The following is a 21,497-nucleotide window of genomic DNA, read 5'->3' on the forward strand; positions in this document are numbered from 1 at the left end:
TGCAGCCGCTACTGCTGCAGCTGACGTTGAGAGCACACTCCGTCATGTGGACGTCACAGAGGACGATCGTGGTGTGACCCTGAAGGCCGAAGACGGAGAGCTCCGGTGGGACAACGACAAGCAGCATTGGACGTTGCACTGGCAGTGGCGTGATGGCAAGCTCCTACATCTCCGATCGGCTCAGGGATCGGACAGTACGCGAGGCACAACCTGTCAGACAAGCCAGGAGTCGCAGTTCTGTGACGAGATGGACGCCTGGGTCGAGAATGGCTACCTGATCAAGTACGACGAGGCTACGCACGGTCCTCCGGGCCCATCATTCCGCTGCTCGCCAAGGACCAAGCCCGCAAGGAGTCGACCCCAGTTCGTCCTTGTCTCGATTACCGTGGCTTGAATGCGGTGATTAAGTCGAACCCAGGCACTGATGCCCCAGCATGCGGTGAGAAGATCCGCAGTGGCGACAGGTTGCAGACAGCCAGTTTGAACTTGTCGACATACGTAAGGCGTACTTGGCAGGTACGAGTCGACCCATCCCTCTTGCGCTACCAAGTCGTGGTGTGGCGTGGGAAGCTGTACGCCATGTCACGGATGGGTTTTGGTCTATCGATTGCACCAAAATTCATGGACATCATTGGTGAGGTGGAGGGCGACGATGGCCTGATGTGGACAACTATGTGATGACGTCCTCACGCCAGCGCAGAAGCGCAAGGCCGTCGCTGCAGAGCTAGCACGGTATGGCTTGCCGACAAAGCCACCAGAGCATCTACCCGAGGCGCGAGTGCTTGGCCTGAAGCTGGTCGACGACTGCTGATGGTACCATCATGTGGGCTCGCCGCGATGGAGTCGACCTCAGCTTCCGCCAACCGCTTACGAAGCGTGGTGTATTCCAATGACAGGTCGGCTCACAAGCCACTATCCAGTGTGCGCATGGCTTCGCCCAGCTGCTCAATGTTGAAGCGGCTATCAAGTGCAGTGGACAGATGGGACACGCCGGTTCCACCTAGCGTTCTTCAGTGTGCTGACGAAGTTGCTGAGCAGCTGTCCGCTCAAGACCCCGTCCGTGGTGTGTGGCATGCATCAGCCGAGTCCGATGGAGATTGGGCTGTGTCCTGCGATGCCTCGGATCTGGCAGTCGGTGTGGTCCTCCAGCTGAACGGCCAAGTCATCGAAGACGGTACATGGCTGCGGGACACAGCCGATAAGAAGCACATCAATATGGCGGAGCTAGATGCTGCGGTGCGTGGACTGTCGCTTGCAGCGCAATGGCACCTGCAGACTGTACGACTCGTCACCGACTCAAAGACAGTGTACGGCTGGCTGAAGCAGGTCCTCGACAATGTGCGCCGAGTGAAAGTTGGTGGGCTGCACAAGATACTGGTTGAGCGGCGACTGGAAGTGATTGCTGGCCTCGTCCAAACGGTCGGCCTCAAGGTCTGAGTGGAGTGGGTGCCGACTGACCAGAACCCGGCCGATGAGCTCACCCGTGTCCCGAGGCGGTGGCCCAAGGGTACAGCCGAGCCGAGTGATGTTTGTTCTGTTTCTGTGGCAACGTACAAGCATGCTATCGGGCCCGTTACTCTCAGTGAGATAAAGGATGCGCAGCAAGCCGATACCGAGATATCACAGCTGCTGGATGAGCTGAAGTCGGGAACCCCCCTGTCGTCGAAGCTGTACAGACCGGTCCGTGATCAGCTGTTGGACCATGACGGTGTGCTGATGCGTTCAGTAAAGCTGCCACTCGACGGCGTCGTGCAAGTGCCAGTCATACCGCCTGACCTTGAAGACCAAGTACTGAAAGCATCTCACAAGACCTCTGGCCATGCCACCTGGACGACAATGCATGACTCACTGCGCAAGCGCTGCTATATGCCGCTGATGGCCGAGAAATGCCAGAGTGTTCTCCAAGCGTGTGTGCTTTGCTCTGCAGCTAACCCGGCACGGGGACCGACTGTTGAGCCAACGCTCCAGACGTACCAGGACGACCATGGGAGGTCATACAGATCGACACGTTGGAGCTTGGCCAGAGTGGAGCGCACCACTGCTGCCTGGTATGCGTCGACATGTTCACCAAGTGGGCGGAGGTACAGCCACTACGTCGACAAGATGCAGCGAGCGTAGCAGCCGCACTGACCAAGATCTGCTGCCGGTGGGGCCCGCCGTCTGTCATTCGCATGGACAATGGCACTGAGTTCCGGAACGCGGTCGTAGCAGCCCTCCTGGAACAGTTTGGTGTGGTGGTGAAAACGGGTGCAGTTCGACATCCTCAATCACAAGGAGGGGTTGAACGGCTCAACCGTACAATCATCGGTCTCCTGCGTAAGGCGCTCGAGGAAACCAGTGACTGGACGTCTGAGCTGGAGTTGGTACTGTTCTACTACAATAGACGTCGCCATGCTACAACCGGAATATCGCCAAGGCTGGCCATCACAGGCTGGGAAGGGCGCGACCTAGTAATTGATCACGACCCGACAGCATACAGCGCCAGTGAATGGGTGGACCGACTCGCTGGGCGCGCTGCTCGGATTCGAGACCTTGTTGAGTCGCTACTGTCCTCGAATGACTCTGTGTCAGGCGGTCCAACAGAGTCACCATACCGTGTCGATGATCCGGTGATGCTACGTCGCCCAGAGCGGAGTCAGAAGCTCATGACGCCATATGAGAGTGGCTGGACGGTGCTGAAGATAGTCTCGCCATCGACCCTGGTGATCCAGCATGCTGACGGCAGAGAGAAGGTCGTGAACGTTGATATCGTCAAGCCTGGACACGCCCAGTAGGTAGATGGAACACTAGATGATGGTAACCATGATGCTGCCGAAGATCGCCCAAAGCCAGCTGCCTGTGATAATGTGTGGAGCATCGAGTTTGCGGCTGACATGCCGACTCAGCGCTACGATCTCCGAGGCCCTGGTAATCGACGACAGCCAGCTAGATACAGTGGATGATCAATGGCACCTAGGGGAGTGGTGTTATGAACTGCTATATTAGGTGCCTTATGACTCTTGTGTCACACTGTATGTTGCTATGCATGCTGTGTACACGCTCACCCATATGCGCGCGCCTCTGCTTTATGTGTACACCTCTCATGCTGTGCATGTGTCTAGCCACGTGCGTAGCTGCACTCCTTTCTCAGATTGCATGCTCGTCTTTCTGTACTTCAGTAGTTGAGTCGATAGTTTAGTTCAGTGTGCTTCAGTCTGGTTCTATGTCTCTTCCAATTCTCTTGTAAATAATTCATTCCCTAATCCGAAGTGTTGCGTTAATGCTGGCTGGTCGAACGTGGGTTCCACTACATAGGTGAGATGCCCGGGGTTGTTTTTCCAGTCTTCTAGATGTCTGTAGATTTTGTCTTTGTCTTCGTCGGAGATTGGTGAAAGTTGTTGTTGTTGTTGTTTTTTATTTGAATTCGCAATACCAAACGGGCAATAAGCCCAATTTCATGGAAGCGAATAAAAGAATGCTAAGAATGAGGCATTGGGGTGGATGTTATTTCAAGTGGAAAATACTGATCCCGGGAGGTACTACAAATAGGTACAATGAAAAAACCCTGAAAAGGCCATGGTACTGTCGTTTACCATGCTGGAAGCAGCTACATGGAGAAGGAAAAACAACAAGAAAGACGTTTTATCTCATGTATTGGACAAACAGAGCTAACAGGAAAAGACCGTTCGTTATATGCCTATACATACTGTCCGTGTGTGTGTGTGGGGGGGGGGTGCATGTCACTGTTTCTCTTCTTTTAAAAACGTTTATGGCCTGAGAGTGTACGGGTACACGGCTGCTGCGAAATCGGCCACGGCTTTGCAGGAACGTACACTGGCTGGCAGAGTGTTCCACAGCGCAGGTCCACGGAAGAACGGTCGGCGAGTGCCTGTATTCGTCCTGGCCAGCGGGAGAATGAGCCCGGCGCTGGCTTGATGTCGAGTTGGGGCCGTGGTTGCGGGCGTCAGCTGCTTTGAAAGCGCTGTACTGTATTGGCCGTACAGGCCGCGCCAGATGAGATCGAGGAGTCGGTGGTGTTGTGTCTCCTCGATTTTCCGGAGGGATATGCTCTCCCTTTGGTGGCTTACCGAAGAAAGAAAGGTTGGTAGCTGAGATGGTTTTCAGATCACATTTTTTCTTATAGACTGTACACCAAACATCCGAGACACGTTGGTGGCTCGCTTCGTGTTGGTTGAAACACGGCTTTCTCGGATTCTGTCGATCTCATCCTCCGACACTTGCACAAATCGTTGAGACGTTTCTTCTACAATGCTTGGCTCGGATGTTACACGTTTTTCCGAGGTGGTCTTCTCCAGTACTTCGCCATTCGACAAAGTTGCAGGTGCGGTTGATGATAAAGAAAAATCAGACACTTCGGCTAGTTCGCTGGGTGATAACAAATTGAAATAATTTGCAGCAGCCTCTAAAAGCTCTTGATCTTCCAATTCACCTTCACAAACGCCCAAATCAAAGCTAGCCTTTTTTCTCACGGGGACACGATAAGGACAAGCTTTAGAAGAAGAATGGTAAGTTTCTGTTTGTGCTTACCCTCGAACTTGTCATTCTTCATGGTAGGTCAACTCGGATGCGTACTATAGATGGAATTGCATATGTAAGGAATTCATTGTTGTCACTAGCCCCTCCACATAGACCCCCTCCCACAATCCCAAGCCAAGCTGGCCGAAGGAGGGCCTGGGGGGGGGGGGGGGGGAGGGGCTGGAGATGGCAGTGAAATCCTAAATATGCAGTTTCAGCTACAGTACACATTCGAGTATGTGAGTACCAATGGGTACTGTACTAGGTAGGCAGCCGGGTGTGATATGCAGCAGCAGGGGTGATATGGAGCAGCAGGGGTGATATCGGCCTATATCACCCGCCAAGGAAGGGCAGTGATTGGCCCATTCCTAGGAAACGGTCACCTGATATGTGATAAAGCCAAATGTGTGCTGCATGCAGTCCCATGCACCAGTGATACTTGTAGTTGTACAGTCCACACAGCCGACACACAATGCTGTGAAGCAGGGTCACTGGCATATGTACATGTAGTACGGAGCCGACACAGAACACGTGGAAAGAGGTGAACCATAGAACGAAAGGACAGCAGGACAAAATCACGGACCAGCGTATCCAAAGCTCTGCGCATAGTACGAGGCCTCTTTTACGGGCAAACAGAATACAATTGACAGTGGCTCTGCGCCTCTGTCTGCGGGCTACTAGGGAGGTCGGGCAATACTTCGTTTGCCGCCCGAGACCAACATAACCGTTCTCTATGAAAATTGCTGTACATTTCCTCTGAAACATTACATTGACCGATCCTCCTGGCTATACATTCACAAAATCAACTTATCACTGCCCCTCAGCATGTGCAGCATTCCTTAAACTGGCTCAATGACATCCTCAACAAGCCGGAACTCGCTTCGTTTCCCGATTGCAAGAAACAATTCTATGAGCAAATCGCCTGTATTCCTAGCATACCAATTATGGGATTCTCTTCCTCAGCAATTAAAGTCCAGCAACACCCTCAATGCGTTTTTAAGCTTGATAAATATACACATACGTCGATCTTCATTTACTAATCATTGATTTCAATTCTCTTTGTGTATTACTTCAAGCTCCAAAGTAAATCATATATGCTACCTGTACAATTCATTTGGGTTTTGGATTGATTTTTATAATTGATTTTGGTTTTGGATTGATTTACTTTTATTTCTTTTTCATTTAACTTGCCATATTTTGCGTGTGCATTTTGCCTTCTTGTTCTTTTATTCCATGGCTGGTAGCCCTCATTCATAATATTGGTTGACACCATGTCATCCATGAATTGAGAGTAATAATAATAATAATAATAATAATTTGATAACCGCAATCAGTAATACAAGCTGGATCGACATTTGTGTACACTGTATTCATGTATTGTAAAACTGTGGAGACAATGTGCAATAAAACGATGAAAAATGTGAAGAAATTGTGTAGAGAAAGAAAGGGATTCAAACAAGTTTTCGTACAACACTCATCAGGAATCTTCGTTGCACTAAAGGACACTGAAAACAAAATTGAACTATTATAGAAAATCTAAGTTAGAGAAATAACACTAAGAACAACAGCAGTGAAATTTACAAGTGTGAATTTTAACAATGAAAGCGAGAGCAATAACGAATGTGTGTACTAACACTAAACTTGCAACTGAAAAGTGAACAAAGAAGAGAAAGAAAGAAGGAAGGACAAAGTGACAAAGTCGGTATGTTGGTAGGACTGTTCAGCACCTGAACGCACGCATCAAACAACACACACCACGTCATATACTTCCACCTTGCGCACAACAACAAAGACCGAAGCGAGGGCGACCTAGAAAACAACCGTTACCTACACAACTTGCGGATCCTGGCTCACAAACTGTGCTTGCTCCGCCGTCGCTGGTGGCGGTGGTGGGGGAGGGTGGGCGTGGTGGCTCATCGGGCCGGTTTGTGTCGCCACCTTTGCTCCTGCCGTCGGTGGTTCCTTCGTCAGTGCCCCCGGCGGCTTTGGCTGGGGTGGTGCCGCTTGCGGTCCCGGTCCCACTGCCTCCTCCTGATCCTCCGCCGTCGGCTCTTGCGGCGGTGGAGCTTGCCAGTGACAGACCGCAAGCAACACCGGCAGGGGCATTGACACTACAATTGCCAACCAAAAAAGACTCACCTTGCGTATTAGCAGCTCCCACACCATCACCAACAATGCAATCTACAGCAACCACAACTAATCCACCATCCAAGCCCATTATTGAAAAACCAAGACGATCAACAGCCAACTACAACAGAAACTACGCACTCAACGGACAAGGGCGTAAGGAGGGACGTGAGAGCAGGGTGACGGCCGAGTCCCGTTCAATGGACCATGTCAGGCGGGATAACAGAGAGAGCGCAGAGGAAGCAGATGATGGGACGGACGGTGAAGGGAGCAATGAGTCGGAGAGCGACGATTGTAGTGATCGTGAGAGTGCCGGTGAGAATGTTAGCGTTGTGCGTAGGTTTCGTGGTAGCAAGTCTTCAGTGTACAATCATCTGTTGGCTAGTCCTGATTGTTGCAATTCGTATTCCGACTCTTCATATACTGTATTGTGCCGTGGTCGTCATGGTTATGGACTACAGTTAAAGGTTTTGGAAGCCATCTGTCAGCGTCTGTATAAGCCTAACTTGTGTGTACAGAAAGATAGTATAATTGGGTTGAAATTGTTCAAGTAAAGTGTCATGTTTGGTGCTGCCAAGCTTGGCCGTTAATGTTCTAGGTGTAATTTTTATTTTTATTTTTATGAAAGTGCACATGCCTACATATAGAATGGAAGAGAAAAACAACAACAACATCAAGAGAACATAGGGGACTACAATGGGCGTGTAGGTGCTATTGAGCTGTGCCGGTGAGGTGAAGTGCGCTCCCCCGACCAATGGTCTCGGGATCAAGGCGCACATCACGCACCATGGGGGAAAGGGAGAGAAGAAAGACTGTGTGTAAAGAGTGAGAACCTGAGAGCCAGACAATGATGGAGAGAGAGAGAGAGAGAGAGAGAGAGAGAGAGAAAGAGAGAGAGAGAGAGACAGAGAGAGAGAGAGAGAGAGAGAGAGAGAGAGAGAAAGAGAGAGAGAGAGAGAGAGAGAGAGAAAGAGAGAGAGAGATATGTACTGCTGTTATTTGTTATCACTTTGTCCTTCCTTCTTTCTTTCTCTTCTTTGTTCACTTTTCAGTTGCAAGTTTAGTGTTAGTACACACATTCGTTATTGCTCTCGCTTTCATTGTTAAAATTCACACTTGTAAATTTCACTGCTGTTGTTCTTAGTGTTATTTCTCTAACTTAGATTTTCTTTAATAGTTCAATTTTGTTTTCAGTGTCCTTTAGTACAACGAAGATGTCTGATGAGTGTTGTACGAAAACTTGTTTGAATCCCTTTCTTTCTCTACACAATTTCTTCACAATTTTCATCGTTTTATTGCACATTGTCTCCACAGTTTTACAATACATGAATACAGTGTACAAAAATGTCGATCCAGCTTGTATTACTGATTGCGGTTATCAAATTGTTGTCTCCTCGCCGTTTGTTCAAATAATAATAATAATAATAAAGGTTCTGCTCTACGTTTTGGGAACGCGACGCAAAGAATCACTCGAACTTTCTCCGCGTTCCCGTAACGTAAAGAAATTCTGTTCTTCATTTTTTAGGGTACCCTGTCAAAAGGCCTTAGGCCTGTGGGGATTGCCCTATCAAAAATTTAATAATTTAATAATAAATGCTGTTCTGCTCTACGTTTCACCTAGAGAAGTCACGTGGAATGTGTACTGGGAATTTCCCCTTCCAAATTTTGGCAGTTTTTTGCATGCAGTTGATCGACACCCAGCAAATCCGTACGCATTTTCTCTGCGTGTGCCACAACGTAGAGAACCCCATCTCCGCGTAGAAATCTGGAGTCAAAACACGCGAAGCCGTAGACTCTACCCCAGACACCTGCTATCTACGTGATTTCTCTACGTTTCACGTATAGCAGAACCTCCCTATAGGGAGGTTCTGCTCTACGTTTTGGGAACGTAGAAACTTGTGCTCTAGAGAAACTTGTGCTCTACGTTGGTAGCATCAACAGCGGTTGCAACGCTCACTCCATCAGAGACTGGTGCGAAGCGAGGGACGTGGAGGTATTTAAAATTGCTCCGTCATGGAGTCGAAATACCTTGGCACATCGTATGCCAGAGTCACTGTGGCTGCAGAACATGAAGAGCGTGTACTAGACAGAGCCTTCTGGCCCGAAGCCATCAGCCACTCAGTACGCAAGTGGCGTTTTGCGGACAGCCCCAAAATGACGAAGCCAGCTTCCAATGCGTAACCGTTATCCCTTCTCTTCCACTTCAACCCCTGCGCCTCTCAACGCTCTTGCCCCACCTTTCTTCCCCCATTCTGTACATGCTGCTACTCACCGACTTACAATCTGTGTCCTTAATGCTCGCTCCATAGCAAACAAGTCTGGCGAACTCATTCAAATCTGTGAGGATCACACACCCAGCGTAGTATGCATCACAGAGACCTGGCTAACTCTCACACAAGCTTTCCACGTGCCACACTATGAATGCTTCCGTCGAGACCGATCTGTTTTAGAAAATAGACAGAACCGTGACCCACACAGGGGGTACGGAGGAGTTCTAATCTTAGTTCGTGAAGGTCTGTGCACTTCCTTTGATCAGCTACCGGATTTTCAGCAACAGGGCTTGGAAGCGGTAGCACTTCGGCTTACACTCGCTGAACATAAGCTTGTCTCACTTTCTAACCTGCCAACAACCCACCTAACAGTAGCCTGTATCTACCGTGCTCCTTCCCCGTCGACGGATGACTTCTCGACTTTTCTCGACCGCCTCCAAATAGCCCTGCAATCAACTCAAAGGAAGCCCGAAGCCCTTGTGATATCAGGCGACTTCAACTGTAGGTATTCCGGCTGGTGCTCAACTGACCAAACGAATGCACAGGGTCTGAGTCTTGACAACCTCTTCTCATGCTATAATTTGACCCAATCGGTAACCTTTCCCACCCACCTCCGCTCGAATGGATTTGGCAGCTGTCTAGACCTTATCGCGAGCAACATCCCTAACCAACTCAACCACATTCAACACCTGGCTCCTCTTGGCGCATCAGACCATGCCGTCCTGCTGGCTGAGTTCTCCTCCTCAAAGTCTTCCCCCACGGCAGCCAGCACCTGCCGTAGCCCACCATCTACACAAAAATACAATGTCCTGAGTGCCACGGATAACATGTGGAATGCCATGAATGTTTTTCTCGCAGATGTACCCTGGTCTCAGGTCCTTGCCTCCCACTGCATGGACACGGCTGTCTCTGCATTCACTGACATCCTTGAAGGTGCCTTGGACCTATATATAGGAAGATCCTCACCTCCTCGTCGGAAATCACGCCACAAACCCTGCCCCTGGATGACTCCATCACTGAAAGCAGCTATTAAAGTCAAGAGCGATCTCTACAGCATCTACCGGAAATACCCATCCCCTACAAATTTCAACAAATACAAACACCAACGTAACTCTGTAAAATGCCTTTCCAGATCCTGCCATCGCTGCTACATCCGCAACCTCCGTGCCACGATATCTCCCACAAACCCTCGCCTCCCATCCCTCCCTGTGCTCATTCGTCAACTGCGAAATCCTACCAGCGCCCAGGTCATACCTTCGAAGATGGTGGGCCCCAATGGTCAAACAAGCACCTCTCCGGCATCCATTGGTAACTTATTGAACCGCCACTTCGTCAGTGCTGGCTTACAGGTTGACCCCAATGCTCCTATTCCCACTATTTCCTCCCTACCTCCACCAGCAACTATATTGCACTCCCTGATCATCACCTCATCGACTGTTCACAAGTATATTGCAAGACTGCCTCTGAACAAATCCCATGGAGCTGATAGGATCACCAATGAGATCCTCAGGAAACTGAGCTACTCAATTGCCCGCCCACTCTCCATTCTTTTTAACCTTTCCCTCTCCTCCGGCACATTCCCGTCACGATGGAAGTCAGCCACTGTCATCCCAGTGTACAAATATAAAGGCGACAAGAACAACCCGTCTAATTACCGACCAATCTCCCTCCTCTCCTGCGTCTCCAAACTGCTAGAGAGAATAGTGTACGACCGCTTGTACGACCATATCTCCCCTCTTCTTTACCCCGCACAATCTGGCTTCCGTCGTAAGGACAACACATCCCTGCAATTGTCCCGCATAATCCAAGACCTCTGCTCCCTAGAAGACCAGCGGCAGGTCTCCTGCATATGTTTCTTAGACCTCTCCAAGGCCTTCGACACCGTGTGGCACAAGGGCCTGATCGCCAAACTTCGTGCCCATGGTGTCTCCGGCTCCCTACTCGCCTGGATAACTAGCTACCTCTTGGACCGAAATCAGTGCGTCACAGTAAATGGAACCTTATCTGACCCCGAGTCTGTGACATCCGGAGTGCCCCAGGGCTCCATTTTAGGTCCCCTGCTCTTCCTCACATACGTTAATGACCTCCCCAATTCAATTCCCAATATTTCTTTGTTTGCAGATGATACCACTGTCCTTGCTTCCTTTTATTATTTATTCACCATCACGTGGCACTAGCCAATGAAATGGTGATGTGGGCGATAGCCAGCCATGGCGGTAGTAGAGCTAGAGGGGAGAAAGAAAAAGAATGAAAGGGGAACTGAAAAGTAAGAGAAGCTAGGGCAGGGCTGGATATCAACTAGTATGTTGCATTCTGCAGTAGCTGTGTGAATGTATTTTAACATTAGTAGTAGTATTGACATATCCGCGGCAAGCCGCTTATGTACAACGGCATGGGAGAGGATAACAAAAAAATGAAAATATAATTATTGTTGGGGAAATCCACGCTATTATCGAATATTCAACAATGACGGGTGTGGGGTTATACCAAATTCCCATAATGTGGAAGTATGTTATTATTGTTGAAAGCACTAGGTGATCTGCACTCTACAATGTGACCTGTGCGATTATATTTTAACATTGGCAGGATTTTAGATGTTGTGGGAGGAGAGACCAATGGCGGTAAGCAAGGAAGAGAGGAGATGTTTGCATAGAGGCAGACCGCGCAATAGGAAAGCGGAGAGAGTTTCTGGTGCGCATGTCTTGAGATTGAGCAAACCAGCTTAGGCAGGAGAGAGCATGAAGAGGAGCAATGCCCAGCTTAATTTTATGAATTGTCTGGCATGCCAAAAAAACGCACGCGGACCGAGAGCGGCACAGCAGAAGCAAGGCGGTATAATTCTGTGCTTCGAGTCAGGCGAGGAAGCCGAAATAATATTTTCAAAAGACGCCTATGCATAACTTCGAGTCGAGCAATCAGTGTTTTAGAAATGCCAGCCCAAATTATGCAGCAGTAATCAAAAATAGACAGAATGTAAGATGTGTAGATAACATGGCGACAGTCGGTGTGGAGGTGGGTGATGTGTGATGAGAGAAATCCCATTACTGAGCTAACACGGCTGTCTAAATTTTCGATCTGGGATTTCCAGGTTAAGTGTTGGTCAATAATGACGCCAAGATGCTTGTGTTTGTCAACGATGCAGAGCGGGGTTTTGGTGCCTGGAAAGGTGAAGGGACTGGTTTCTAATGAAGATAGGTCACAGGAACAACTGGGAGGGGGGGGGGGGGGGATACACATTACAGCAGTTTTCGAAGAGTTGGGCTGCAATTTCCATTTTTCCATCCAATGAATAACGCCATCTATGTTGGACTGTAACTTGGCACAAGTCTCGGGGAGAGTGGGTGCTGTCACAAGTAGTGCTGTATCATCAGCATAATATAGTGATTTGTGATCCATTTCTGCCAGATCGTTTACATACATAAGAAAGAGGAGAGGCCCCAGGATTGATCCCTGAAGAACTCCAGACCGTACATGCCCTTTGGCAGACAGAGCAGAGCCGACACGCACCCTTTGCTGTCTGCCCGTCAGGTAAGTACTGAGCCATGTGAAGCAAGTACCATGGATTCCATGGCGCGACAGCTTGTATAGGAGCCCGCGTGTCCATATTGTGTCGAAGGCCTTGCTTAGATCAAAGAAACATAGCATGCTGTAATGGCCGTTCTCACGAACAAAAGACATCGATTGAACAGGTCTGAGAAGCTGCCAAGACGTAGAGTCGCCTTTTCGGAATCCAGATTGGGACGGATGTAGAACAGGAGACAGGTAAGTGTATAAGTGGTTGTACATAATACGTTCACACAGCTTGGAGATTGTTGACAATAACGAAATCGGGCGGTAATTCGATGCATCGAGCTTACTTCCCTTGTTCTTAAAGACCGGAGTTTCAATTGCGTGTTTCCAAATAGCAGGGAAAGCACCAGTTGCAAAAGTGAGGTTAAAGATGAGGCTGAGAGGGTATGCAATACTGGAACAAAATAGTTTCAGGAGTTCATGAGAAATACCGTCCGCTCCCGCAGCCTTTCGGATCTTAAGGTTGCGGATTTGCTTTGCCACAGCAAAAGGCGTGGTGGTGACATGTTGCAACGTAGGTGTGGTTCTTCCACGTGATGGGGCGTCGGGTGGCTTGAAGTCTGGCACATTCCATGAAGGATCATCTTGTGTTCCAAAACCAATAAACTGTTCGTTCAAAGCATCTGCCACATCCACAGGGTCAGAATATAGAGTACCAGCGATTGAGAGTTACAGTCGTTCTGCTGTTGCCTTGGGGAGATCGAAGCTTCCGGACAAACTGGAATAAACTTGGTGATGCGGGTCTTGCCGTGGATGCACTTAGGGATGAGATGTACAGTCGATGGGCAGTTCGAGACATATTGCGAGTAACGTTTTGCTCTCGTCTGTAAATAGCGAAGTTGTCAGCCGAGGGAACCTTTCGGTAAACACTATACGAATCTCGTTTTTTCTTTATTTGATGTCGGAGGGTACTTGTCAGCCAGGGGGGGGGGGTCATATGGATACGCTTGACAGCCGGCGGCTTCTGCCTGGGCAGAAATCTTGCACAGATGTTATGGAAGATAGAGTAAAAGTTGTCCACAGATATGTCAGGATCGCGCCTCTCCAGGCTCAAAGCTGCTGGACAATGTATGTGGGACATGGCAGTATTCATACTCGCGACAGTGTTGCTGTCTAGAGAATCCAAAGAAAATACACTAAAATCAGGGACATCCAGGGGAGTCGAACGAGCATCACGAGAACGATATGTGGGCATTTCTGGGCAGGGTACAGTACGGATGTGGCCAACCACGATAGAATGATCGGATTGACCAAGTGGTGCTGTAGCACGGAGGCAGGACATAGAGTCCGGTATATTAGTGACAACTAGGTCGAGAGCTGCCCCCATGCCAGACAATGACTCATGTGTTGGAAAATTTACGAGCTGCGTGAGAGAGAACATGCCGAAAAGACTGTGGCGACCAGCGGCATCCGTGGTAGTTCCATGCCAATGACATGACTTAGCATTAAAGTCTCCCATCAACAGGATAGATGTTGTTCGGTTCTTAAGAGTATTTAGACAGTGCTGGAGGGAATTGCAGAAGGTGTTGATACTTGATGGGGTAAGGGCTGGGGGTCGATATACTGCACCAATAACCAACTTCTTCACATGAGGCGCCTCTGGGAAATGTATGTTAGCAGATGACAGGGCTATTTCCACCCATGTGGCTTCCAGGAGAGGGATACTGAGGTCAGATCGATGGGTGACCTTTGGAAACATCCCAGATCGTACCATGATACAGACACCGCCATATGCATGGATGGCATCGGTAGCTGACCTGTTTTCATCTGGCGGACGATCAAAAACAGTCATATCCAGGACCGTGAAAGACGACTGTGGAGAGAGCCATGTTTCCGTTATGCAAACAATTAGGGGTTTAACTGTGGAACAAATGTGAGCCAGCTCGGCAGTCTTGTTCTTAATGGACCTGGCATTGATGCACATTATAGGCTGTGATCCTGCGGTTGGCTGCGAAAGTGGGTAAAAAGGCTGAGCTAATGGATTAAGTGTGCTGTTAGTAGTAATGTTTGGGGAACAGTGAGGAAGTATCGGGGGGTTGAGGTTCATTATTGTGCAGACTGATCGACGGTTGTGTTGTCAGCTGTACTTATTCTGTCAGCCTTGAATCGCCATTCTCGAGCTGTCACTCCGTCAGGCCAAAAGTCAGTTTTTTGCACAGCTTCCCAGTAATCTTCTGTGACGACTACGTGCGCGTACGCTAGGCCAAAGTACTTTGTCTCAGAGACGGAGCATTTCAGTACAGTCACTTGCTTGTTTTCGCACCATTTTGCGATGGAGGAAGCAGAGCAACCAGGGTGAATTCTTCCAACATGAACAGCTTTCCTTCCCATCTCACGCCACCCTGTACCCCAAAGTTCAGACCTCTATCAACTACATTGCTCACTGGATGAGCACTTGGTACCTTTTAAAAGCCAAATGTGACCAAAACCGAGCTCCTCCTTTTTCACCCTCCCACAGATCCAGTGCCCATCTTCCACTTTCCCGATGATCCCGATCACCCTATCTCTGTAGCGCCCCACCATAAACACCCTAGGCATTGTCATAGATTCCGCCCTCTCCTGGTCTCACCATGCTGATCATGTGTCGTCCAAAGTATGCCGATCTGTTGGCATAATGTCAAGTCAATGTCCCATTTGCCCCAAAATTGCCGGATTAATTTTTATAAATCATACATTCTTCCCCTCTTCACGTACGGCTTCCCTGCCTGGTCCACCATTAGCAAAACCCACATAGGTAAATTAGAAGTTCTCCATCACCGTATACTGCGCATCATATTTCGTACAGATCGTTATATCTCAAATCTAGACTTGTATGCTGCTGCATCCACTACCACTCTGCAACATTACCTTGATGCTTCCAAGTGCACCCTGGCACATTCAATTTTTCTTGACCAGCACCCTGCTCATTTACAGTCCCTTAATTGGTTCAATTGAGGTGGCACCACCCGAAGCTGCGTTCGTCTCCCCCTAGTTAGGTCTACCCTATTCGTAAATTCCCCTTTCTTTTCCTCCTACTCCAAGTGGCTCCAACTGCCTCCCAGTGTTAGACAAGCTCCAGATATGCCCAAATTCCGTACCCTCATCAGACAGCACTTCAGTATCTCCCAGTAAACAAAGTCACAGTCACCACTTCCGCTGCATAGCTCGCTGAGCATCCCATTGCTTTGTAAGTTGCTAATCCCTTCCCACTTTGTGTACGAGCTCTTCATTTTCTTTTTTTCTCTTCTTCCGTGGTTGGCCTCACCCTCTCCTCAATTCAATTGGCTGTCTTGACATGCCACGAGGTGCAGAAATAAATAAATAAATAAATAAGATATAATCCTATCCCTCCCTTCCGCAAAAGAAGAAGAACACACACATACACACATACACGCATACACATGTACACACATACACATGAGAAAAGCGTAGAGAAGAGTAGAGCAACAGAGCAAGAGATGAAAGAGGTAATGATGATGCGAGTTCAATGGTAGATCAGAGCAAGAGTTCAGTCAGAGAAACCATAACGATCAGGAGGCATCACAGTACGACCACTACGAGTAATGGTTGTGCCTGCTGATGTTGTACTGGATGTAGGAACGGCTGAGTGTGTAGAAGAGGTTGTAGAGGATGTTGTACTTGTTGCCATAGGTTGTGTTGGACGCGGTGGTGTTGTATTGGTGCTGAAGCTGCTTTCGGAACCTGCGCAACCGGAGGTGCGGACGGCAAAGCAACAATGTGTCGACGGTTGCGACGATATTCACCCGAGGGTGTAGACACAACGTATGAGCGAATGGCGGGTTGACGGAGTACTGTACCAGTTTCATGGCGATCCGTGAGGTAGACTGGTTGCTCAGCTTTTAGAGGCGGCAGAGAACGAGTACGGTGCCGATCGTTGTAGTTGCTGGTTTGCCGGGCCTTGAGAGCTGCATCGGCGGCGGCAAAGTCAGATGTCGAAATCAACTGAGGTTGCAGTTGCGAGCTGGAAACGGGGACACGTGAATGGAGTTGTCTACCTATTAGGAGCTGTGCAGGACTGTAACCGGATTCCAGAGGAGTATTGCGATATGTGAGCAACGCACTGTACCAATCTGGAGAGGCAGTGAATAGATGCTTGACGGTTTTAACGGATCTTTCGGCGAGACCGTTAGCCGGTGGATATAGCGGAGAACTGGTTACGTGCTGGAATAAGAACTCCTCAGCAAATCGACGAAACTCCTCAGACGCAAACTGTGGACCGTTGTCCGACATCAATGTCTCGGGAATACCGTGACGGGCAAAGATACTTTGCAGGTGCGTAATTACAGCCTTGGATGATGTTGACGTCAGCTGGACGACTTCGATGTAGCGAGAGTAGTAGTCTACCAGTAGGAGAAAGTCACGCGAACCAAAGTGGAACAGGTCAGCAGCTAGACGTTGCCATGGTAGATCAGGGAGTGTTGTTGGGATGAGCGGTTCAGCTGGTTGAGTGTGTATGCGGGCGCACGTCGAGCAATTTGCAACATACAGCTGAATGGCCGAATTGACGGAGGGCCACCAGACAGAGTTGCGGGCAAGACGGCGACACTTGGCTATGCCTTGGTGTCCAGTGTGGAGCCGTGACAGAATGTCGTCGCGATGAGATGCGGGAATGATCAACCTGTCGTTGTAGAGCAGCAGACCGTCATCGGTAAGTGTGATGTGTGCCCGGTGTTCTACGTATGGTCGAACATCAGAAGGAGCATCGGACGAGTGTGGCCAGCCGTCAGCGCAGTAGCGAGCAAGCGACTCACACACTTGATCAGACACTTGCCACTTGGCGATGTCATCGAGGCGTTTAGTAGTTGCAGGCAGACAATCAACGGCATAGTCGATGAGCGCTGCTGTCTCAGCTGCGAGGAGATCAACATCTTGGCTGTCGACTTAGTCTGATGAAACAGGTGCTCTGGAGAGAGCGTCAGCAATGGCGAGATCCTTGCCTGGCACGTGAACAATGCGGAAATTGAAACGAAGGAGCCTCAGACGGAAACGGACAACTCTAGGCCGTAGGTCGTCTAGAGCACGGCTGCCTAGAAGCGGGATGAGCGGCTTGTGGTCGGTCTGGATCGTAAACGGCTTGCCAAGTATGAAATGTTCGAAACGATCGCATGCCCAAGTAAAAGCAAGAGCCTCTTTCTCGATTTGAGAATAGCGTGTCTCAGCTGGTGTCAGAGAACGGGACTGATATGCAACTGGACGAATGGAGCCGTCAGACTGCACATGGAGGAGGACTGCTCCCAGGCCGAATGATGAGGCGTCTGCAGATATGATCATATCCAGGGTAGTCGAGTACATTGCCAGTACTGGATGCGAGCTGAGGGCTGACTTGATCGCGTCGAATGCTGCTTGGTGTGCATCGGTCCAGGACCATTCCTGGCCTTTGATCAGGAGAGCACGGAGTGGCTGAGACATCGTTGCCAAATCAGGTACGAACTTTCCCAGCTGATTCGCCATGCCAAGGAAACGACGTACTGCTGGGACATCCGTGCAGGGTTTCAGCTCCTGAACGCCGCGCACTTTCTGGGGATCAGGGTGGATGCCGTTGTCGTCGAGAATGTGTCCCAGGAACTTGACTGAACGTTGGTGGAAAGCACACTTGTCTGGGTTGAGTGTGATTCCGGCTGATGAGAGACGCTGTAGGACTGCATGCAGATTATTCTCCTCCTCGTGTTCGTCGTCACCCAAGGTTAGAACGTCATCGATCATGCAAATTGTGCCTGGCAGGTCGCTCAGCAGGTCAGACATCTGCTTCTGGAAGTACTCAGGTGCAGAGGAGATGCCAAACGGGAGTCGTCGAAAGCAGAAACGACCGATGGGCGTAATGAATGTTGTTAGCAGTTGAGATTCCAGCGACAAGGGGATCTGGTGAAAGCCCTTGTTCGCGTCCAGCTTCGAGAAGACCTTGGCTGTGCCGAGGCGAGCAAGCAGGTGATCGGTTGTTGGCATGATGTGACGTTCCCGTCGGATAACCTGGTTGAGTCGGGTAAAGAAACACTGATGCGCACGTTACCGTTGGGCTTAGGAACCACTACCATACCGGCACACCAATCGGTTGGCTCAGTTACCTTGCAAATGACACCACTCTGTTCGAGGGCCTGCAGTTCTTCGATAACTTTGGCTTCCATCGATAGAAAGATACGGCATGGTGTAGGCAGAGAGTAAGGCTGTGCATTATCGACCAGCCGAATCGTGTGCTCACTGCCAAACAAACCAACTTCCGCTAAGAGCTCAGGGTACTGCGTTTTGACAGAGGACTGCTCAGAAGTACCGGTAGTTGTGCTGAGCAAATCTGCTGGCGGACTGCAGATATGTAGGGCTTCGATTGCTGGCCGGCTGAGCAGAGGTGTTTTCAGGTGCGGTACCACGTACACTGTTGTGTCTACTGCAAAGTCGGAAAATGCAGCACGGCATATACTGAGTGTGATGCGGCCTGAAACTGCTAGAGTCGCGTTGTCTGGACCTTTCAGCATACGGTCGGACTCCTGGAGGTTGAGCTGATGGTGAGCAGATATGTCGTCATATAAGCTGGCTGGGATGGCGGTTACGTCTGCACCAGTGTCGACCTTCATTGTTGCAGGTACTGACTGCAGCAGCATGGGCATAGACCACCCAGTATCTGCAGATAATGCACCTAGGTAGGCTGGAGGATAGTGCCACTGGTCAGCAGACTGTAATGGACCAGCGCTAGCAGCAGAGGACTGCAGACTATGCATGTGACTGGTGTTGGAGGCAGACTGAGAGCTACTAGTGTGCTTCTGCATACAAACAACAGCAAATTGTCCAATCTTGCTGCAAAATGAACACTTGGCCTGACGAGCTGGGCATTGAGTGCGTGCATGGCGTTCCTAACCACACCAGTGACAGGTACTCCATTGATCAACGCCAGAGCTGTGCCTGGGTGCAGACTGACTTGAGCAAGGATGACCACTGTAACTGTGTGTATACATGCGGGGCTGTGAAGCATGACCAGTTGAATCCCTGTTGTACTGGGCCGGATGTTTCACACCTTGGTGAGGTTGTGGTCGCATGCTAAGTGCATTCAGCTCCAGTGCACAGGTACACGACTCACATGCAGAGTGATGCTGCTGTTCGAAAGCGTGGACTTGGTGAAGAGTTGCACGGGCTGACGAACTGTGACGGACAGTGGACTGTTGTGTTCGAACTGTCTCTTTCTGGCGAGCTTGTGCCAGAGCTTTGTCCAGAGTAAGTGATGGGTCCAGTTGCAGTTTCTGGGACAGGGCAGTGTCTGGAACTCCTGCAACAAGGCGATCACGGATCATCTCGTCGTGGAGCTGCTTGAAGTTGCAACGTTCTGCCAAACGAAACAAATCAGTTATGTAGCCATCAATCGACTCTCCGGGCTGTTGGGACCTCTGGTGGAATTTCACACGCTCGTACACCAGATTGCGTTTCCCGCCATAATGGTCTGCAAATTTCTGGAATACAATGTCGTAGTTGTCCGCATCCTGGTCTGATAAATGGAAACTCAGCAGGAGGTCGTCAGCCTCGTCGCCCATCGAATATAACAAAGAGTTTACTTGCACAGACTGTGCCTGCATGTGGAGACCAGAGGCGAGCCTGTATCTCGTAATTCGCTTGCTCCACTTCTCCCACACATCAGCGAACTTGAAGTCGAATGGGGCTGGAGGAGCAACTTGGGTAAGGTGGATCATCGACCGAACCTGGGGTGCCGCGGGACCCAGAGATGATACGGTGGGAAGGGATCCAGCCGCGGAGGAAACGACAGAGGGTGCAGCTTTACCAACACTCGAGACAGTGACTGCTCCTGACGAGCCAGCATTACTAGTTGTAGTACTACTAGGACCTGAGGAAACCGTGATGGAAGTAGTTGTGGGAGTGGAAACAGGGTTGTTTGAAACGCCTGTCGCCATCCCGTCAAAGAGGAAATCCCAGCGCTGCCACCATGTAATGTTATCCCGACGTCCTTAGTACGTGTCGAGAGCACACCAAAATACCAACTCAACACGGTCTCGTTGTGAGGCAAAGAACCCTCTCAATTATCAGTGCAAGAACACAAATCGTCGTGAAAGAAACATAATACAGTAAGACAGTCGCGGGTACTCCATATCGGGATCTAGTAGAGTACTTGAGGGTACGCTACGGTGCATGACACATCTAGATATGGGATGAATCATCAAAGGGATACCGTAGGGTCTAGATCTATAAAGAGAAGAGTATGAATAAGAGAACAGGCATGCACAATGGGTACACACACACATACAAGATAACACTACACACCTGGTAACAGAGACCACGTTTTGAAGGTCCCTCGAGCGGTCGTCTTAGAGAGGTCTCACTGTATATCTGTGCCCTTGCATTTTTTAAAAAATTTTATTCATGGATTCCCCAAAGGCCGGGGCCTAAGTCGAGGGGGTCTCCGTTCATGGCTTACTGGGAATATATCTGCAAAATTATAACATAATTATAGATTGAGAAGAGGAAGGGTTATAACAAATGCATACTGTAGAAATCAGCCATACCATTCTTTACTATGTTATAGAAACTCTGGAAGGAATGAAACTAGCGGGTTCGAAGTGGGTGTTGGCAAAGATGGTACGGACACGAGACACAAAGCAATGACTATTTTGGGTGGTTCTAATGTCAGGGGGGGAGAGAATTCCAGGTGGCAGCGGTAACAAAGAGGAAGGTGGCACGCGAGTAGCTGTTCGCCCTGGCAGGCGGTACAAGTTGGAGAGGGCGCCGTGCGCTGGTGGAGAGACTATAGCCCAGCTCCATAAGGGCAGTGGTCTGGTGGTGGACCAGGTGATGGAGCTCCCGGAGGCACTGGATGTGTCGCCGCCATGCCAGACTTGGCCATTGCAGGTGCGCGAACAGAGATGGCTTCGGTTCAGTAGCGGAGGGAAACACACCGTACTGTCTCAAGACGACTCGTGCCAATCTGGCCTGCAGACGCTCAAGCACCGCCGCTTGGGATGCGGACAGTTGGAACTGCCACAGTGGTGAGGCGTATTCAATGGTGGGTCGGACATAGCCAGT

At 49.7% G+C, this 21,497-nt stretch overlaps 2 protein-coding genes across 2 annotated transcripts; one reads left to right on the plus strand and one right to left on the minus strand.

Annotated features, from left to right (window-relative positions):
• The first annotated feature begins 2,060 nt into the window (after positions 1-2,060).
• On the plus strand, positions 2,061-2,774 carry LOC135829868 (KRAB-A domain-containing protein 2-like). Its single transcript, XM_065342252.1, has one exon. It carries the CDS (start codon positions 2,061-2,063, stop codon positions 2,772-2,774), a length of 714 nt encoding a protein of 237 aa, XP_065198324.1.
• Positions 2,775-16,015: 13,241 nt separating this feature from the next.
• On the minus strand, positions 16,016-19,996 carry LOC135829869 (uncharacterized). The gene is made up of 5 exons (XM_065342253.1): positions 19,549-19,996; positions 18,545-19,296; positions 17,420-18,449; positions 16,549-17,155; positions 16,016-16,163 (listed from the first exon to the last, which is right to left on the minus strand). The coding sequence occupies exons 1-5, from the start codon at positions 19,994-19,996 to the stop codon at positions 16,016-16,018; spliced, it is 2,985 nt and encodes a 994-aa protein (XP_065198325.1).
• Positions 19,997-21,497: the final 1,501 nt, after the last annotated feature.

This window comes from Sycon ciliatum, chromosome 13 (assembly GCF_964019385.1).
Source record: "Sycon ciliatum chromosome 13, ocSycCili1.1, whole genome shotgun sequence".
Classification (NCBI taxonomy): Eukaryota; Metazoa; Porifera; class Calcarea; order Leucosolenida; family Sycettidae; genus Sycon; species Sycon ciliatum.